Source organism: Empidonax traillii, unplaced genomic scaffold (genome assembly GCF_003031625.1).
Source record: "Empidonax traillii isolate 1590-97213 ecotype Southwest subspecies unplaced genomic scaffold, ASM303162v1 scaffold409:size521033, whole genome shotgun sequence".
Lineage (NCBI taxonomy): Eukaryota > Metazoa > Chordata > Aves > Passeriformes > Tyrannidae > Empidonax > Empidonax traillii.
In genome coordinates, this window is record NW_020955602.1 from 41,105 (window position 1) to 58,244 (window position 17,140).

At 37.3% G+C, this 17,140-nt stretch overlaps 1 protein-coding gene across 1 annotated transcript in view; it reads left to right on the forward strand.

The window, feature by feature from the left end:
* The first annotated feature begins 3,836 nt into the window (after window positions 1-3,836).
* LOC114062460 (macrophage mannose receptor 1-like) overlaps window positions 3,837-17,140 on the forward strand; it is a 30,846-nt gene continuing 17,542 nt past the window's right edge. The window contains exons 1-12 of the mRNA XM_027893863.1: window positions 3,837-4,004; window positions 5,239-5,412; window positions 5,892-6,053; window positions 7,021-7,134; window positions 8,198-8,344; window positions 9,546-9,728; window positions 10,628-10,782; window positions 11,967-12,080; window positions 12,963-13,078; window positions 14,008-14,156; window positions 15,016-15,209; window positions 16,452-16,579. Coding sequence (XP_027749664.1) covers window positions 3,917-4,004; window positions 5,239-5,412; window positions 5,892-6,053; window positions 7,021-7,134; window positions 8,198-8,344; window positions 9,546-9,728; window positions 10,628-10,782; window positions 11,967-12,080; window positions 12,963-13,078; window positions 14,008-14,156; window positions 15,016-15,209; window positions 16,452-16,579 — 1,724 coding nt within the window. The 5' untranslated portion in view covers window positions 3,837-3,916. The remainder of the gene's footprint in view (window positions 4,005-5,238; window positions 5,413-5,891; window positions 6,054-7,020; window positions 7,135-8,197; window positions 8,345-9,545; window positions 9,729-10,627; window positions 10,783-11,966; window positions 12,081-12,962; window positions 13,079-14,007; window positions 14,157-15,015; window positions 15,210-16,451; window positions 16,580-17,140) is intronic.

The following is a 17,140-nucleotide window of genomic DNA, read 5'->3' on the forward strand; positions in this document are numbered from 1 at the left end:
ATGTATGTTATTAATGCAATGGTGTACTTCAGGGGTTTTAGTTCCTGTACTATTTAAGCAAAACAGTCAAACTTCTGGATTTTAATAAAGTTTCATATCATTTCTCTCTGATGTTCACTGAAGTTCAACCAAGTGGGAGTCCTATACAGCAAAAAGGTAAGAGCTTTCATAAGAAAATTAATAAAAATCCAAGTACAAGAAGAGTTTTCCCAAATCTCATTCTTATGGAGAACATGTCCTACTGACAGGAATGCATGGTTAGCAGTCATGCAGGGTAATTCCATGGTGCATTTTGAATTCACAAGGGCACTCACACATTCTTGGTCAACTGCACTGCTGTAGGGCTGACCCCGAGCTGACAGGCTCAGCAGTGACCCAGCTTGTGACTGAGAACAGCTACAGAGTGCTTTAGCTAAGCTGTTTGAAACTGTCTAGATGTATATGCAAATTTCTTCCATAGGTATTATTGTAAATAATGTAACATAAAGATATTGTAAAACTGATTTCCAAATAATTAGCATCTCATATCCATCAAAAGCATACATTTTCATTAAATTCTTCTAAGCATCCGCTGCATGCGTTGTATGTCACTGTAATCCAGATCCACTAAAACCATGTTAGCTTTAGGAACAGAGATCTGGCTACTGATCAGTGACAATTCAGGGCTCAGATTTACAGCCTTCAAGTTCAGGCAGGAGAGCTGATCTTCTCCATGTTTTTCATGTTGTATGTAGAATGAAAATTACTATGGTCTCTCACAGTTATATGGATTCATTTCAGGCAAGGAAAAGAATGAAGAGACTCACCCACCTGTTCATATCTCTGTTTGGCTGCTTGTTTTCTTGGCTGTTTTAACTCTCCTCGGAGCTGGCATGTCAGCCTTTTTCTACAAAAGAAAAACACAAAACGAACTATCAACAGATCCTGGAAATGAAACACTAATAACTTCAGTCAGAGACTGAAGAATTGGTGAGAATGGGTCCTGTTGCACGAACCAATTCAGAGGAGCGATTTACTTGCTGAAACTAAAGGATGTATCTGTTAAAAGTCCCTAGTGAGACCCTTAAATGAGATCTACTGTAGTCTTAAATTAAATCCCTTTTCTCTTTTTGCACTAGCTGATTCCCTTGTATCATGCATATTTTACAAAATCAGAATTATGGATTGTTGTTATAATTTTTTTACAGTCAAGATGTTCTCAGGTGCCTTCTCAAAGACACTAATGCAGAAAACTTGTAAAAAGCAGATACATGTAAAAGGACTATAAAAGCCAACTAGAGAGAATGAATGTCCAGTGTGAATGCTGTTTAGAACTGTATTCTCGTGATTTTTTGTGGACACTGGCAAGAACTCAAAAACTGAATTCATTTTGCCCCACAAAATTCACTGCATCAGACCAGCCCTTTTATTGTTCCTTATGGCTGCATCCTATTACACTTATAAAGCAGTGATTCATACACTTATCTAAATAACTCTGCGATAGAAAACCTTGTCATTTTCATTTTCTGAAAATACAGAGGAAAATACAGTACATGCTAACAAAGGATATTAAGCTCAGGTGTGGGTTTTAATGTTTTTTCTGTCTGATAATATGATTGTTTTTATTATGTTCACTAATATGAATTAAAATACTCTCACCCTTGTTCTTGCTTCTATTCGTTAATGCTTTGTAATAAATAAATAAAGTTTTTATTAGTATAATTTTCGGCTTCAGCATTCCCTGTGAATCAAGTGAGGGGATAGGGGAAGGGAGGTGCTCCTGTCAGCACAGTGACTCTTTTGTCAGGAACAAGGAGGGCTTCTCTCCCCCCTTACTTTGAATTTAGCTTGAATAGGCATTTTTAAATGTGAAAAAAGGGAACTGAAAACTAAGGAATGAAGCCGATGGTTCTGTCCTAGTAATCTGCAAGACAACTTAAGATGTCAGAAAACCAGTGGAAAACAGTACAAAGTAGCTTTTAAGTGAGCTGCAAGTACAATTTAGACACTAAACGCTTTATGGGAAAGAGAGCTTAGCACATAGCCCCAAGAAACAACCTGCCTTCCCCAGACAGCACAGGGTCTACTGAGCAAGCTGAAAAGTTAAAAAACAAAACAAAACCCCAAACAAACAAAAAACCAAACAAGAAAGAAAGAAAGAAAGAAAGAAAGAAAGAAAGAAAGAAAGAAAGAAAGAAAGAAAGAGAAGGAAAAGGAAGAGAAGGAAAAAGAAAGAAATGAAGTTGCTTTCTTAGGCACTGAACTCGTTTTCTTGGTGTAAATGCAGACTGTAGCATTTACACAGAAGAATGTAGCAGATTGGTGAGAACAGGTTATTGCAGAAATGTTATGCAGCACCCCAGATACTGACCCCAAAAGGGTTATGATCAGCATCAAGCTGGTTGGTCATGTGAAAGGAGCAGCTCTGAATTCCTCTTTTAGCCTACCCCAGTGTCTGAACTAATCTTCCCCATCACTGTAGCCCTGTGGGGAATCCTCATTAGCATCCATTTAAAGAAGAAGGGGGAAAAAACCCAGGACTATATTGAGGCTGGCATTTTGTGGGGCAGAGAAGGAAACTGGGCAGGAATTATACCCTTCGGGTAATTTCCTTGGGATCCCCTTTGTCAGAGCTATTTCATTTTGTTAATTCAAATGTATCTGAAATTTGGCTACTCTTGCGAGCCTTCCTGACACTAAGCCCTCCCTGGCTGTCACCTGCAAATAGAATAACTATTATTAAACAATTTATTCAGTTCCTACTTTTCCTGTAATCCAGACATTTTTTTCCAGAAATTGTTTTTCGCTCTTACTACTTTCTACAGCCAAGTCAACAAGTTTATCCAGTTCTTGCAACAATTTTCCCCAACACCTTAAAAGTAAAGCCAAAGATATTTTCTGCTCTTATGACATCTACTGTTCAGCTTCTATATGTATCTCCCTACTTGCTGTTTCACTTCTCGATTTTTTCAATTTCGTTATCACAACTTCTTTTAATTTCACTTATGTAAACAAACAGAAGGAATGGCAGGACTTATTTGCATGCGACCTTTTGCCAGTATGGCTTTGCAACATAGTTGTACAAGAATTCCCATGCCAATATAAGACTTCAGATGAGCACTTTGCTCACAGATTAAAAGGAGTTTTCCCAATATAACTTGTGTTTGGCTTTGTCTTTGAACAATCTCATTAGGAATTTCTCAGATAGATAAACACATCCTTTGGTTTGATAAAAGTATTAAAGTGTTCCAGGGAAAAGTTTCCCTTCTGTTACAGGGAAGCTTACACTATCCTATAGGTTGAAGACCTTAATTTCTTTCAGGCCTTTTACAAGCAGTTATGAACAGCCCAGCCCCAAACTGTGATCAAAACAATCAGTCTGAGAGTGAAAAAATAGCAAATTTAGCCTCAAAGTGAGCAATAACTCATAAAGCACCAAATACTGTGGATCCTGTAAAATTTGCTCTTTATTCAAGATATATAGAGCTGTGACATTATAGCAACATGCTGAACCACTGGGGGTTTGTCTTCCTTTGTTTCTGGGATGTAAGGGTTAAATCAGAGACTGAGGTTTTTAATCAATGATATTTCACTTCAGGTTTCTTGTCACCAGTTCTCAAGTTGCTTTTCCAAGTCTGTCCTGTGTAGCACCTCAACAACCAACCCGTATATAATACTAGCAATGTCACAAAAGAAGACAAAGTCACCACCTCCAGTTACAAGGACAGAGACTTCAGTTTTGGAAGAGACGCTCTGTTCAAAGAGAGCAGTGTTTACAATGTGTCCTACAGTTATTTCAAAATACCATGTGACAGGACATTTCCTTATTTAGAGTACAGAGCTTTATCCATCAACCCTTTAGCACAGAGAAGGACCCGTTTCTATCCTCACTGAGAGGGATTTTTATTTATTGACAATCTTATAGTCCATCTTTTAGATGAATGAGAAGCAAGCTACATTTGCAATGAGTTTCTCCAGGTTTCCAGTTTTTCTTTCCCTTCTGCATTGTTCATTGCAGTCATCAGGTAAGTTTCCTGTTGTTTTTGTGTTAAACTAGATATGAAAATTATTTTTCTTGGGAAGCTTTACAGTTTTAATGCATAGATTTTTCATTTTGTACTTGTTGTAAGATTTGATACATGATCTAAATAGTATATTGGGTATTACCCTGGCAGTTCTTGATTCACAGAATAAGAGGGGAGGAATAGGGATGTTGAGAAAAATAGAGGTAATAAGAGCGGGATATTTATTCTGGAATTTCTTTCTGTAGAAATATTCAATCAGATAGCACAGTGTGGGATGGCAAGGAGAGATGGGGGAGCAGGGAGCTTTTCCTGTTTACCCTCTCATCACACCCACAGTGCAGCAAACGATCAAGAGGTTTTAGAGCCACGTTTTCATGATAGCTGGCAAGTTTCTCTTTCTATCCCAAGACATGAGGTATGAGAAGGAAGATCTGGCTCCTCCTCTCTACTCTGAGCAAATTAGAAGAATAGCTCTAGTCTGGAGATGTATAACACTCTTTTGGCACAGCTATAGAGAGACATGGTAAAGCAGTAATGTATGTAGAACTCAGTGAAGGAATGAGTTTTTGTGAATTTCAGACTGAGAGTGTGTATCAGAAATTTCAGGATAAAAGAACAATCCCATAACATTGTGAGAGTTTAAAAATATGAAGCATTTTTAACCTTAGAGAATCTGAGTTCAGGGTGAATATGCAAGACCTCTCCAAGTGCAGAAATGTTACAACTGAAACCTAAAATTTTTACTGTGTAAATATGCTCATGGTTATCTCATCTGTATTCTCTCTGATTAGCTACCCTTTGTCTTTAAACAGTTAATTAATAGATGTGGTAATAGATTGGTAATAGGTAGAGTAATAAAGCCAACCTATTGAGCCATGCAGAAAACAACAATGCAGTAAACTCATTGTTGTCTCAGTTCTACTTTAAGTTTCCTGCCTTCAGGAACCACAATGTATCTGCAACTTAACACAGAATTTGACTTGCCTACAAGGTGCCTATATCGAGCCCTAACACAGTATTTAAGCACCTGATTCTACTCAAAGATTTTATTTAAAATCTCTAGCTACATCAAGGAAGAAATTATAGTATAAATTAATTTAAAAAGGATTATCTGACCTCTCAGTTTAGATAGACAGATATACTGATAGATAGATCCATTACTAGATAGTTATAATTTTATTATAATTATTTTCATAGCCCTAATATTATTTTCTTAACCTTTTCTTCCCACTAGATATGTTTACATTAAAAGGAAATGCCAATGGAAAGCCCTGTGTATTCCCTTTCAAATACAAAGACAAACAGTACAATGAGTGTACAGATGCTGGTAGGACAGATGGCTGGCTGTGGTGTGCAACAACTGCAGATTTTGATGCTGATAAACTTTATGGATTTTGCCCACTAACAAGTAAGTCCTCCATTTTATTTATTAACTTGTCATGAAATGTTGAGCAAACTATCTCTTGAGCTACCAGGTTCTTCTTGAGCTATCAGCTACATACCTGTATGACATACCATGTCAGAGTAGCCCATAGTTCATCTACACACTTACTTTCCTCCTCTGACTTCACCCTGGAATCTCATTTTTCCAATTAACAGATATGTCTGGTATACCTAGTATTGCATTTTAATTATGAGAAAATTAAAAAACGAATCTTGGAAAACAATTCACTCCTGTATAAAAACCTAGAAACTCAAAATAATGGTTTTGATTTCAAAAGCATTGCACATTTTTAAAAATTGATGCCTAGACTAATTTTTTTTTCTGATGCTTACAGTTAACAGTGTGCATCTTTAGATATTTTGCATCATTACGCACTTCATTTTCTTTCAGTTGGTGCAATGTAAATCCACTAGAACAGTGCTCTATGTCACTTCTTCTTCCAGATGACACAGAAAGATTTTGGACAGAAGATGTTTCAACTGGCATTCACTATCAGATAAACTCAGAATCAGCTCTAACATGGCACCAAGCAAGGAAAAGCTGTCAGCAGCAAAATGCAGAACTACTAAGCATCACAGAGATTCAGGAGCAAGCATATGTAAGAGGTAAAAAGGTAGAGAACAAGTTCTTAAAATATGCTGTGATAAAGGTGATACTTAGTTGTCTGTCTCAGCAAAGAAGACAGGGTGTCAGGGGTGCTTCAGCAGCCACCAAAAGGGGGATGGTCTGAACTGCCCTTCCACTAGATGGTGTTTTTTTTATGAAAGGTTGGTCACAAACCTCTGTGGGGAGGAAGAGCCCCCATCCCAGCTTTGTGCTGCAGATGGGAGCTCCTGCAGCTTCTGCGGTCTGTCCCAGGGGAGGGTTTCCTCTGCTTGCCTCAGTGAAAGGGCACTCATTCCTGAGCAGGGCTATGGTCTGGTCCTCAAATTCACCTTTTTCCTCTGAGTTTCAAGGATTATTAATCTTTTCAGGAGATCAAAAGATGATAGATAGATTGGTCCTAGTATGGGTACGTTTGCATATTTAAATTCCATATAATTTTGGTGGATTTCAGATACAGGTATCATGGTATCCATTTGGTTATAAATAGTGTAAAGGAGGCTTTGAAACCACTCACATTGAAAAAAGTCTGGAATCAACTGATTGGAACACTGTTGTCGTCTTTTACTCCATGAATATAGTACATTTTAGTACAATTCCCTAATGAAAATCAGATGTTTTCGACATCTCTTATATTGTAATGAAAACAAGTAAAAGAAATGAACTCTTATTTACTTAGTGAAATAGGATGTTAATTTGCCCTTTTAACTAATGAGATCTTCACTAAATTATTACAGATTCATTTACATATTTTACTTTTTGTAATCTGTGCATCTCATTAATGCAGAAAGTACTGATTTGGGGCTCGTTTCAACTAAGAAATATGAATTTCTTACTTTTGACGTAACTTACTAAAAATGAGAATAGGGACGTAAAACTGAGTTGATTTTTTTGTTTGTTTTTGTTTTGTTTTGTTTTGTTGTGGTTTTTTGTTTGTTTTTGTTTTTTGTTTTTGTTTTTCAAATTTAGAGCTAACTAAAAATTTTGGTTTTGCATTCTGGATTGGATTGAACACTTTGAATTTTGACAGTGGATGGCAATGGGCTGGGGGTAGCCCTTTCAGATATTTAAACTGGGCTCCAGGTAAGAACTATGCCTATTTTGTAATCTTTGAATGGATTCTGATAAGACATTAACAAATAAGAACTGTCTTAGCTACCTTTGTTTCAGGAAAGCTCATTCTGATTTACAACAACTATTTAAGAATTGCACTTTCAAATTCAAAGTTCACAGTGGATATCAGCTATAGCATATTATTCTATTTCCTAATCTAAACAGAGAGCTTTTTTTGAAAGCAGAATATCCTATGGAGTGATATTCAACCCTACACATCAAAGATCAGAATTTTCCATAACATGTTGGCCAAGGGTATGCATATCAATCAAATCTTCCAAAGGTAGCAAAATATTTAAAAAATAAGGGCACTATGTTTTCCGTAGAAATTCTAAATATTATTGAGAGGCTTATGGAGCCAGGTCATAATCCCTCAGCAGTGCATGCAAAATTGCACTGGGCCACCATGAGGAAGGGAGATGGAATGGGTTTGTGGTGCTCCTCATAGCTAGGGAGTTCTTCTCTTTGCTCGTTGGCTTTTTTGGTTCTGTGTTTCCTTTGTGCCATGAGCATTCCAAGCCACCTCCTAGTTTGGAAAAATTATGGGGTGGTAAAGGAATAATTAAAATCTCCTCTAAATTTTCAAATATTCTGTATCAGGAAATTCAATTTGCTGATTGCAGAGGTTTGCACACACTGCAACAGAAGTGAGAAAAAATATTGCATAGGAATGTGAAACTCTTGAGATATATTGAAAGGACAATATAACTTAAAACTCAGGATTTCTAAAGTTGGGAAGTTTTTGACAGAGGCTAAAGTTATAGTTTCAGCTGTTCTTCCTGCGAGCACTGGGATGTCAGGAAAAGAATTAGAAATTTCCCAGTGCTATCCTGACAAAAAGGTCGATGGAGGGTCATTATTTCACTCTCCATGCACAGACTAAAAATAGCATCCAAAAAACTACGAGGTGGTTACCCTATAGGGAAGGGCTTCATCATAATAATGATTCAAGGTTTCTACTGGTAATATGATGTTTCTGTTAATTTTTTTAATTTTCTTTGCTGTGAGACCCTATTTTCTCTCTGACTCAAAGGTAGTCCTTTCCTACTCCCTGGGAAAATCTGTGGAGTGTTGAACCCCAGAAAGAATGCTAAATGGGAAAACCAAGCATGTAACCAGAGACTAGGCTACATTTGTAAAAAGGGTATCTTCAGTTCAAAGCCTGACATTATATCCAAAGGTAGGTTGGTAAAACAAAAAGAAAGGTTTTTCTCTGACTCCTAGAAAGAGCAACTTGTAAAGATCAGCAAATAGTAAAATGTATGCAACAATATTTTTCAACCAAGATGTTAGAAACCTTTGGAAAATACAACTATACATGACACAATCTTTTATATACTGCCTTTGTCTTCCCGTTGTGTATTAAACATTCATAGGAGAATATTACTGTTTTGTTCCATCACTCCATCATTTATTCTTCCAAGACAGATGAAAGCTGCCCTGTCATGGTAACCAATGCCAAAAGGTAAATTTGCATATATACAATAGAAGTGTTATTCTCATTTGCTCCAAATAAGTAATTGCAGTTACTCATATATTCCAAAGAAAAAAGATTTCTCATCTGATGTCAACAGTATGCAATTGGTTGGGTTCCTACAAGCACAGCAAGAGCAGCAACAGTGTTGACACAGACCTTGTTGCATTTGTGGGCCATCCCAACACAACAGCATGGTAATGAACATGTCCCGTGCAGGAGGGATCTACTGGAAACCATCATCTGGGGATGTTATAAAAGCTACTGTAAAAGAAAAAGTTATATTAAAGAAAGTAGAGAAATAACTTCAGAAAATCTTTATTGCAGTGTTAACCTTAAAAAGAAATGCAGGATTCTATTTTTAAAGTAAGCTTAATGTAAGTTTTTAGGAATCTAAGTAATAAAAAAGCCACTAAGTTAATATGCAATGTACCGAGTCTCCACTAATTTTTAAAGTTCAGTGACCTGCAATTACCAAAGAATTACTTCATACTCTTCCATATCTGACAAGTATGTGTTTGCAAGAAACCATCAAACAGCAGGCAAAGCCCAGTGTCAGCCACTGCAGGCAGCACAGAAACCACGACACACTGACCAAATGTCTCTGAGGGACAAAAAGGGGAGATGCTGATGTCTGCCTTGGTCTCTCTTTCTTCCCAGAGCATTATTTCAAATTGCACCGCCCACATAATATGAGCATTTTTCAATGGTTCTCTGTTTAGGAAGAAATCTTTCTATTTGCATATTTAGCATACTGTGCCTTAATGATATTTGAACATATTTTGCATTGCCAACTACAGCTTTATATTTATTCATCTAGTCCCAATTTTGTAAAGAGTACTTGAGAGACCCCTTTCTAGCGTCTTCTATTTTTCTCTTGTTTTGAAAAATTGTTCTCGTATTTTAGAGAAATTGAGGCCTGTTAAGTGCACAGATGGTTGGTGGCCATATGCAGGTCACTGCTACAGCATTCAAAGGGACCCCAAAACATGGAAAGATGCTCTGACTTCATGTAAGAAGCAAGATGGAGATTTGGCAAGTGTCCACAACATTGCTGAATACAGCTTTCTAGTGTCCCAGCTTGATTACAGTGAGTATATATGTAGGCCTATAGTGGGATTGCCCCATCTGTAACATAAAAGCTGAACTTCACATTAAATACTAATGCTTCCTCTAAAATATCATAAGTGGAAGGCTGAATCTAACTTATTGTGCTCTTTTATGATGTTGCTGTTGCATAAACATGGAAGCATATTTATGTTTATCAAGAAATAATCTACATTGTAAAACATTATAAAGGAGGAGAGGAAAACCACAGCAAAAAAAACGTATTCCTCCCAGAGACACATGAAGATCTCTAAAGATTGCATTTTTAGCACCTATGTTCTATGTTCAATGACTTCAGAACAGAGCTCCAAACCTAGGAGATAAATTTCTTGCTGAGATTAAAACCTCTTTCTGAGGCTAACCTCTTGCTAGACATCCTTCTAAGGAAACAATGTCTTTTCACTTCTGATATTCCTTGGGTTTGCAGTAACCAGTCCTGACATGTGCTGCAGATGCTGGCCTTGGTGAACACACCTGATGGGCCAATACAAGTTCTCCAAGGCTTCCCTAATAAGGAGATGTTCTGACAGGTGTCTTCGTGGCTTGGACTCAGTATTATCTCATGAGAGGTGGGACACTTACGGCCACTCACTGTCTCCATGCTCAAGACCATTTTGTTCTGAATCACAGAAAGTTTGCAAAAATCTTCCGCCGGCTGTAAAGAACCTTGTGTTAATTAAACTCAGCATTTCTCAGTGGCATCTGATGCTGTTTCAGAAGATATCTTTTACAGATCAGAGAGGGAAACAGCATTTTTATTAAAGCACAAATACTACCTCTTGTGTACCACATCCCAAATTTATCAGTCCCTGCTTGTTCAGCATATGAAAACATTTACAGCACAGTGGATAGTAAGCAGAGCTATTTCTTGTCATGCTTCAGGGCCAACAGAAGAGCTATGGCTGGGTCTGAATGACCTGAAGACTCACTTCTATTTTGAGTGGAGTGATGGGACTCCTGTGACGTTCACCAAATGGCAACGCAGGCATCCCACCTACTGGAATGGTCTGGAGGACTGCGTTGTTATGAAGGGGCAGGTATGTGCATGCAGTCATTTTTTAGTAATGCAAATTAATAACTACATCAGCCTGAAATCACTTACATTGTATGCTTATTTACATATAATTTTTTATCTTAGCTTTAAATAGTTTTCCTCCAAAATTTGGCATCAACCAGAAGAAAAGTTCAGAGGTCAGGAGGGATCAGGAAGAGAGAGGCAGCATTTTGCTAGTGCTGCCTTCTAAAATTCCTTATCTGGTGAAAAGTTCAATCCAGAAATTTCACCTTAGATTCTTTCCCTTGATTGCAGCAAAGAAAGAATTTACAGCTCTGGGAGAGGAATGGGAATGAACTAGTTAATACCTTATGTGAGTACCTTAGATGCTATTTGTATGCCTCAGATTTCAAGCCAATAGACCATTATGTCGCTCAATGTCACATCACTGAGACACAGTTTTGAGGCGTGGAGACCTGGCACCAGAGCATGTTTCTTCAGCTGTCACCTCCCTGTCAAATAACTAATGTAAAATTCTATACTATTTCTGACTCAGATGTATTTGACTCAGAAACTTTATTTTCTTGCAAAACATAGTTGCTTGGTACATGTACATGCATGTGCATGCACACAAAAAAATGTGTAATGAATTTTGAAATAAACAGATTGAAAATGCTGGTATGAAAGACATGCTGTTATTGAAAGAACTGTTATATCATAGAATAATGTTAATGTTTGCCAGGATTAGGCATCAATAGAATTGATCCTAAACCAGATTTCATGGGGGGAAAAGGCTCCTATTTTATTTTATACATAGTCTTTTTTTTTTTTTTAAAGTCCTCAGTCATATTCAGAGTCTTTGATGGATAAAATAGACTTACTGCAACCCTATCAGATGTGCATAATTTCAGTTTAACTGATCTCTTTTCTAGAAGTGTAGTGAAATAATCCTACTTTAAAAGCAGATCCCTTAGCCCCGGATGAGATGCTTGTTTACAAACTTTCTCATTAAATAGTTATGATAGGAAGAAATGCTGAGATTTAAAAGTATTATTTATTTCGTTCTTTCACCTCAAAACAGCATTAAAAGGATCTTAAATCAATACTAACAGATGTGTCTATTTTTTTTAATAACTCTCCAATCGGCCTTGTGAAGAAAGAGGAAAAACACTGGTTATGTTTATAAATGCCCTTTTTTACATTTGTTTCTTCTCACTACTATTCTAGGATGGATACTGGGCAACTGATGTTTGTGATAAGCAACTTGGTTACATCTGTAAAAAGAAGCCTTCATCACAATCCTCTGAAAAAGAGACAGTTGAGGACCCAGGCTGCCAGAAAGTAAATGCTGTCTCATAAATAATAATGTTAGGAAAAATGTGCAAAAGTTAATTTACTGGTTCTTTCTTTTGGATACTGTATTTGTATCTTCTAGAAAATCTACTCTTAAGGAAACTTAATCTTTTCCTGGTAGCAACTTACTAATATATGAGCATTTTTCATTTTTGTTCTGAAAAATCTCAAGAAAGTCAAGATTCATTTATATGTATATTCATGTACATGAATACTGCCTTTCCCTCTATTTCCAGATAAGCCACCCTGTGATTCAGAAAACAATTTTATCTGTTTTGGTCATCACAGTTCTCTCTAAGAGCAGGGAGAAATAGGGGTGTTTTATTGATATTCTTCTTTTCTACACTCCCTACAAACAAGCACTGTCTGGATTCCTCTTGGCTCAGAAAATCTCACCCTTTGCACTTGGGGATGGCAGGGGCAGTTTTGGGAGGCTATGCTTGTATGTGAATTTACTTCCATATTGCAAAAATTTTGTATTTCACTTTATCTGATCCTGCAGCTCTGGAAAGCTGGAGTTGCAGGTCCCCCTGAATGAATCATGGGCTCCTCACAGGCTCAGTTTGTCTAATCCTACCCTTACAGAACACTGCAAAGCAATAGCAAATATCACAGTCACAATTTTCTTTGAAAATTCATGTACATGTAAAAGAGAAGAAAACTAAGATCTTAATGTCATCCCTTAAACAAAAAAAAGCCTCCTGTAGGAGTGAACAGCACCAAAAATAGCTTTTATTTATTAACAGATTGGCCCAGTCTCATCTTGGTTTTAAGTTCAGCTGCATGGAATATTTATACACAGAAGAGCAGAACAACTTCTACACTGAAGTCTCTTTCCATTGGACATTAAAAATCTTGTGTTTGTCACAGGGTTGGAAAAGATATGGTTTTCACTGTTACTTGGTGGGTTCTGCACTTTTGACATTCTCAGAAGCAAATAAGACATGTGAACAGAGCAAAGCTTATCTAGCTACGGTGGAAAGCAGGTGGGAAAATACTTTTATAATATAAAAAAATCACTGCTTTTAATGGAGAAACTTGCAAAATTTATCCATTGTTTGAATCCTTTAAATTATTTTACCAGCACTTTTCAAAAAATTTTATAGTAGTAGGCCAAATAAAGATTATCCATGCATGAAAAAAACCCCAAACCAAACACCCTAATGTTTTAGGGCTTTCTATTTAATCTATTATAGCAGTTTTCAAATTTGGAGGGTTCTTGACTTAAACAGTTTTCTGTTATCTTTCAATTAATAATTAAAGCAACTTGTGGTTTTGGTGAGGGGTTTTTTGGTTGTTTTGGGGGTATTTGATTTTTTGTGTGTGTTTGGTTTTGGTTTTTTGTGGGTTTTTTCCTCTTTTTTCTGTTTTCTTTTCATCTACTTGTTGACAGGTGTTCTGGCATTATGAAAGGAAAGCTTTAATAGAGTGTTTTCCTAACCTACATTCTAAGCTAAATTCTGAACAAATGTGGGAAGTCTTCCCCAGGACCTGCCCCCTCCTGCAGCCAGAATGTGTCATTTCTAACCTACCCACATCTCAGCCAGGCTTTGCAAGCTTCATGGCCTCTGAGGAACACGACTGCCTGCAGAGGAGATGGCTAGCAAAACTGACAGCTTGGTCCTATCTTGGTTGTCTCTTTGAGGCACCTCAAAGATTTGGCAAGACAATGAAAATAGTAGAATACAACTAGAAACCCATATAAGCAGCGATCTGTGACCTTTCAGATGCCTTCAGCTGAAAGAAGAAAGTTGTCCCTCATGAAATTCTTTCAATTGCAGTTTAAAGTCTGCTGAGGTTTTGCCTGAACTTCACTGAGGTGCTGTGCTTCGGGATCACATTAGCATACCTCTGTATCAATTCGATCAATACTGAAAGGTAGCAGGTTGTGATTTAACTCTGTTTTCCGCTACAGAAATGAGCAAAACTTTCTGGTTAGTCTGGTGGGTCTGAGGTCTGAAAAGTATTTCTGGATTGGTCTCTCTGACACAGAAGAACGAGGGAGTTTCAGGTGGGCCAATGGTGAAACTCCTCACTTCACACACTGGAACAAAGCAATGCCAGGTAAGCTCTGCATGGACTCAAACCCTGTGACAGGAGTGCAGCTGCAACTCACATGGGTTTTTGCTTTCGATCCACTGGAGTTAGAAATTAGAGTGGGCACTGTGTTTTGTGCCTGTAGCTGTAGGTGGCTCACACCTGTGTTTGACACCAGTGCAACAAGCACTGTCACAGCTGAGTGTCAGGTGTTGGTGTAAGTCAACCTCCTGCAAAGTTGTACAGAAACAGATTTTTAATAGGTTAGGCTGAAGGCAGTGCTGTGCAGGAGTTAACAAGCTCCATGGTCTCATTTTTTCCAACTTTTTTCACCTCCAGTTAACAACTCATCAGATTTAGAAAAAATATTCTGGACAGTTTTTTGACCCACAAGGTGCATGTGTGATAAATGAGCAGCAAACATCCAGCTGTTTTGCATTGCATGCAGATTACCATCTGTGTGGGAGCTCTTGCCTTCAAACCAGCTAGTTATGCCTTAAAACAAACCTGTTGTACTTGGTATCAGTCTTCTTGAAATTGAATTACGAGGATAGTACTCCAAAGTAGTTGTCAGATCATCTATTACATATGCAAATATAATCAAGAGCCATTTGCCCTGTGATTTCCCTGGAGTGGCAAGATAAGGAAGATTTGTTTTCTAAAGCTACAAATCTCTGATTTTGGCAAAGCTGTATCTGTGAGACTCATTGGCCCATATCTGGCCTCTGGCAGGAGGTATAAGAATAGTTTTGTATCCAGGACGTTTTTTTAATCTGCGTAATCTGCATCTTCCCTTCCATGATTTGCTATGAGTAAAACCATAGGTATCATTCCTTAGAAAGCAATTAAGGCTTGGTTTTACTCATTTTGTTTCCATATCACAAAGGAAAAGAGCAAGGGTGTGTTGCCATGGGAACTGCAGCTGGATTATGGGATGTTGTTAGCTGTGAGAAGACATCAAATTATCTTTGCAAACAGCGGGCAGTGGGAGTGCCACCTCCTGCTCCTCCAGGACAGGTCCCTGTGGCCGTCTGCGCCGAAGGTTGGGATGGAGCCTCCCAGGCAGACTCGTGCTTCAGAGTAAGTGTGTGTGTGTCTCCCTGCACTGCAAGCCTGAGCATAGATTACTGTGATGCTGGGGCATTTTTTGGGAATGATCTTCTCTTTCATATTCAAGGACAGAAAAAAAAAAAAAAAAAAGAGAAAAAATCCATCAAATATAACAAAAGTCAAAAATGGAAAAGGATGAACACAGAATGCTAGAAATATGCTTTCTTTTATCTAAATGCCAAATGAGAACCTCACCTAATTTATTTGCTTCCAGGAGTTTCAAACTTCAGCAAAAACTTAGTATTGCATCTCGAGAACTGGCAGTGTTACTTGCAAAATACAGTGTTTCTAGGAAAAAACATGCCCTTTTGCCAACCTTTTCTCACACAGCAGGCAAAACTGTTAGTGACATTTTTAGGTCCAGGTTTAGCTGGTGACTCTTCAGCAAGTAAAGCTTTTGAGCATTCTCTTGATTTAACTTAAAATGCCTTCACAAATTAAAAAATGGAGAAAGAAAAGGCAAAATAAATCAAGGAAAAATAAATATACAGCATTGCTCTTCCAGGTCTTTATATATGTATCCTTTCACTTTCTTGAGACTCTCTGCCTGTTGGGAGGCCAGAGCTGATTTTAGTTCTGTATTTACAAGGGTCTCAGCTTCTGTGTCATGCCTGAATATCATTATATTGGTTCTGCCAGTTACCAAATTGTTGATTATCCTTTCCATAAAATGTCAAGCATGTTAAGCATGTCCTTAGTTCAAGAATGTATGTACTTCATGGCAAAAAGTGCAGCTATTTGTGTTTGCACCACCAAAAACCTCTCCCTCAGCCATGGTCCACACTCTGCCAAATAGATTTCTCCATCCATACTATCTTTTCTATTCCAAATTATTGACTTTCCCTTCACCTTCAATTTCTCAAAAATCTCCTTCTTTCTACTGTGAAGTGTCATAGCTAAAGCTTTTCCATCTTTCTTTGAGCCTTTCAGTGGTCAAAGTTCCAATGAGACTATAGACTATTTTTTCTCCTCTGTACATTCTGATAGCTTTTGTTCTCCTCAGATACTGCTCTTGGCTTATTTTAAAAGAGATGATGCTAAGAAAAAAAACTTAAACGTCACATTTCTAATGTTTAATATTAAAGGTTTTGACAGATGTTTTGTTGTTTCACTCAAGAATAAAGGGGTGCTAAAATGATACTGATTTTAATTACACATATTTTATATGCTTTGCACATTTAGCAATTTATTTTTACTTTTTGTTCTCAATAGTTTTTTGTGAGAGAGGGAAACCAAAAGAAGTCTTGGTTTGAGGCTGAAGAATTCTGTAGAGAAATAGGTGGAAATCTGGTCACAATCAATACAAGAGAAGATCAAGTTTTATTATGGCAATTAGCATCGTGAGTACTTGCAGAACAATTCTTTCTCATGTTCCTGCTATGTTAAATACAAAATTCCTTAAAATGTGTCTGGAGCTGAGCAAGAGGCTGAGCAAAGCAAAGAGGCTTTGATATTTTTGAAATTTTCATCACAGGTTTTTATCAAGGCTGTTGTCCAGATCTGATCAACTTTTAACAAGTTAGTCCCTCTGCCAAAAGGGAGAAAATAAAATATTCAGCTCTGTGGTATTTTCTAACTGGCTGTAATTCATACTTTATCCAACTCATTCAAAAAAACCCTTGAGCTACTGTGTAATGTAAATCAAAATGCAAGGACTTAATGTGGAATTTTTCTGACTATAAACTGAAGACTCCTGAAATTAGTGATTAGTTTTAATTAATTTTTTATAGCACTGTAGATGTCATGTCTTGCTCACGATAAGCTATGACATTATTCCCCCCAAATTAGATCACTATTATGATCGTATTCCATAATACTGACATCTCAATGACATATAATATAAAGCTAGTTAACCAAAAGTGTTTAATATAGTGGTGAATCTAGGTTTAGTTTCTCAAATA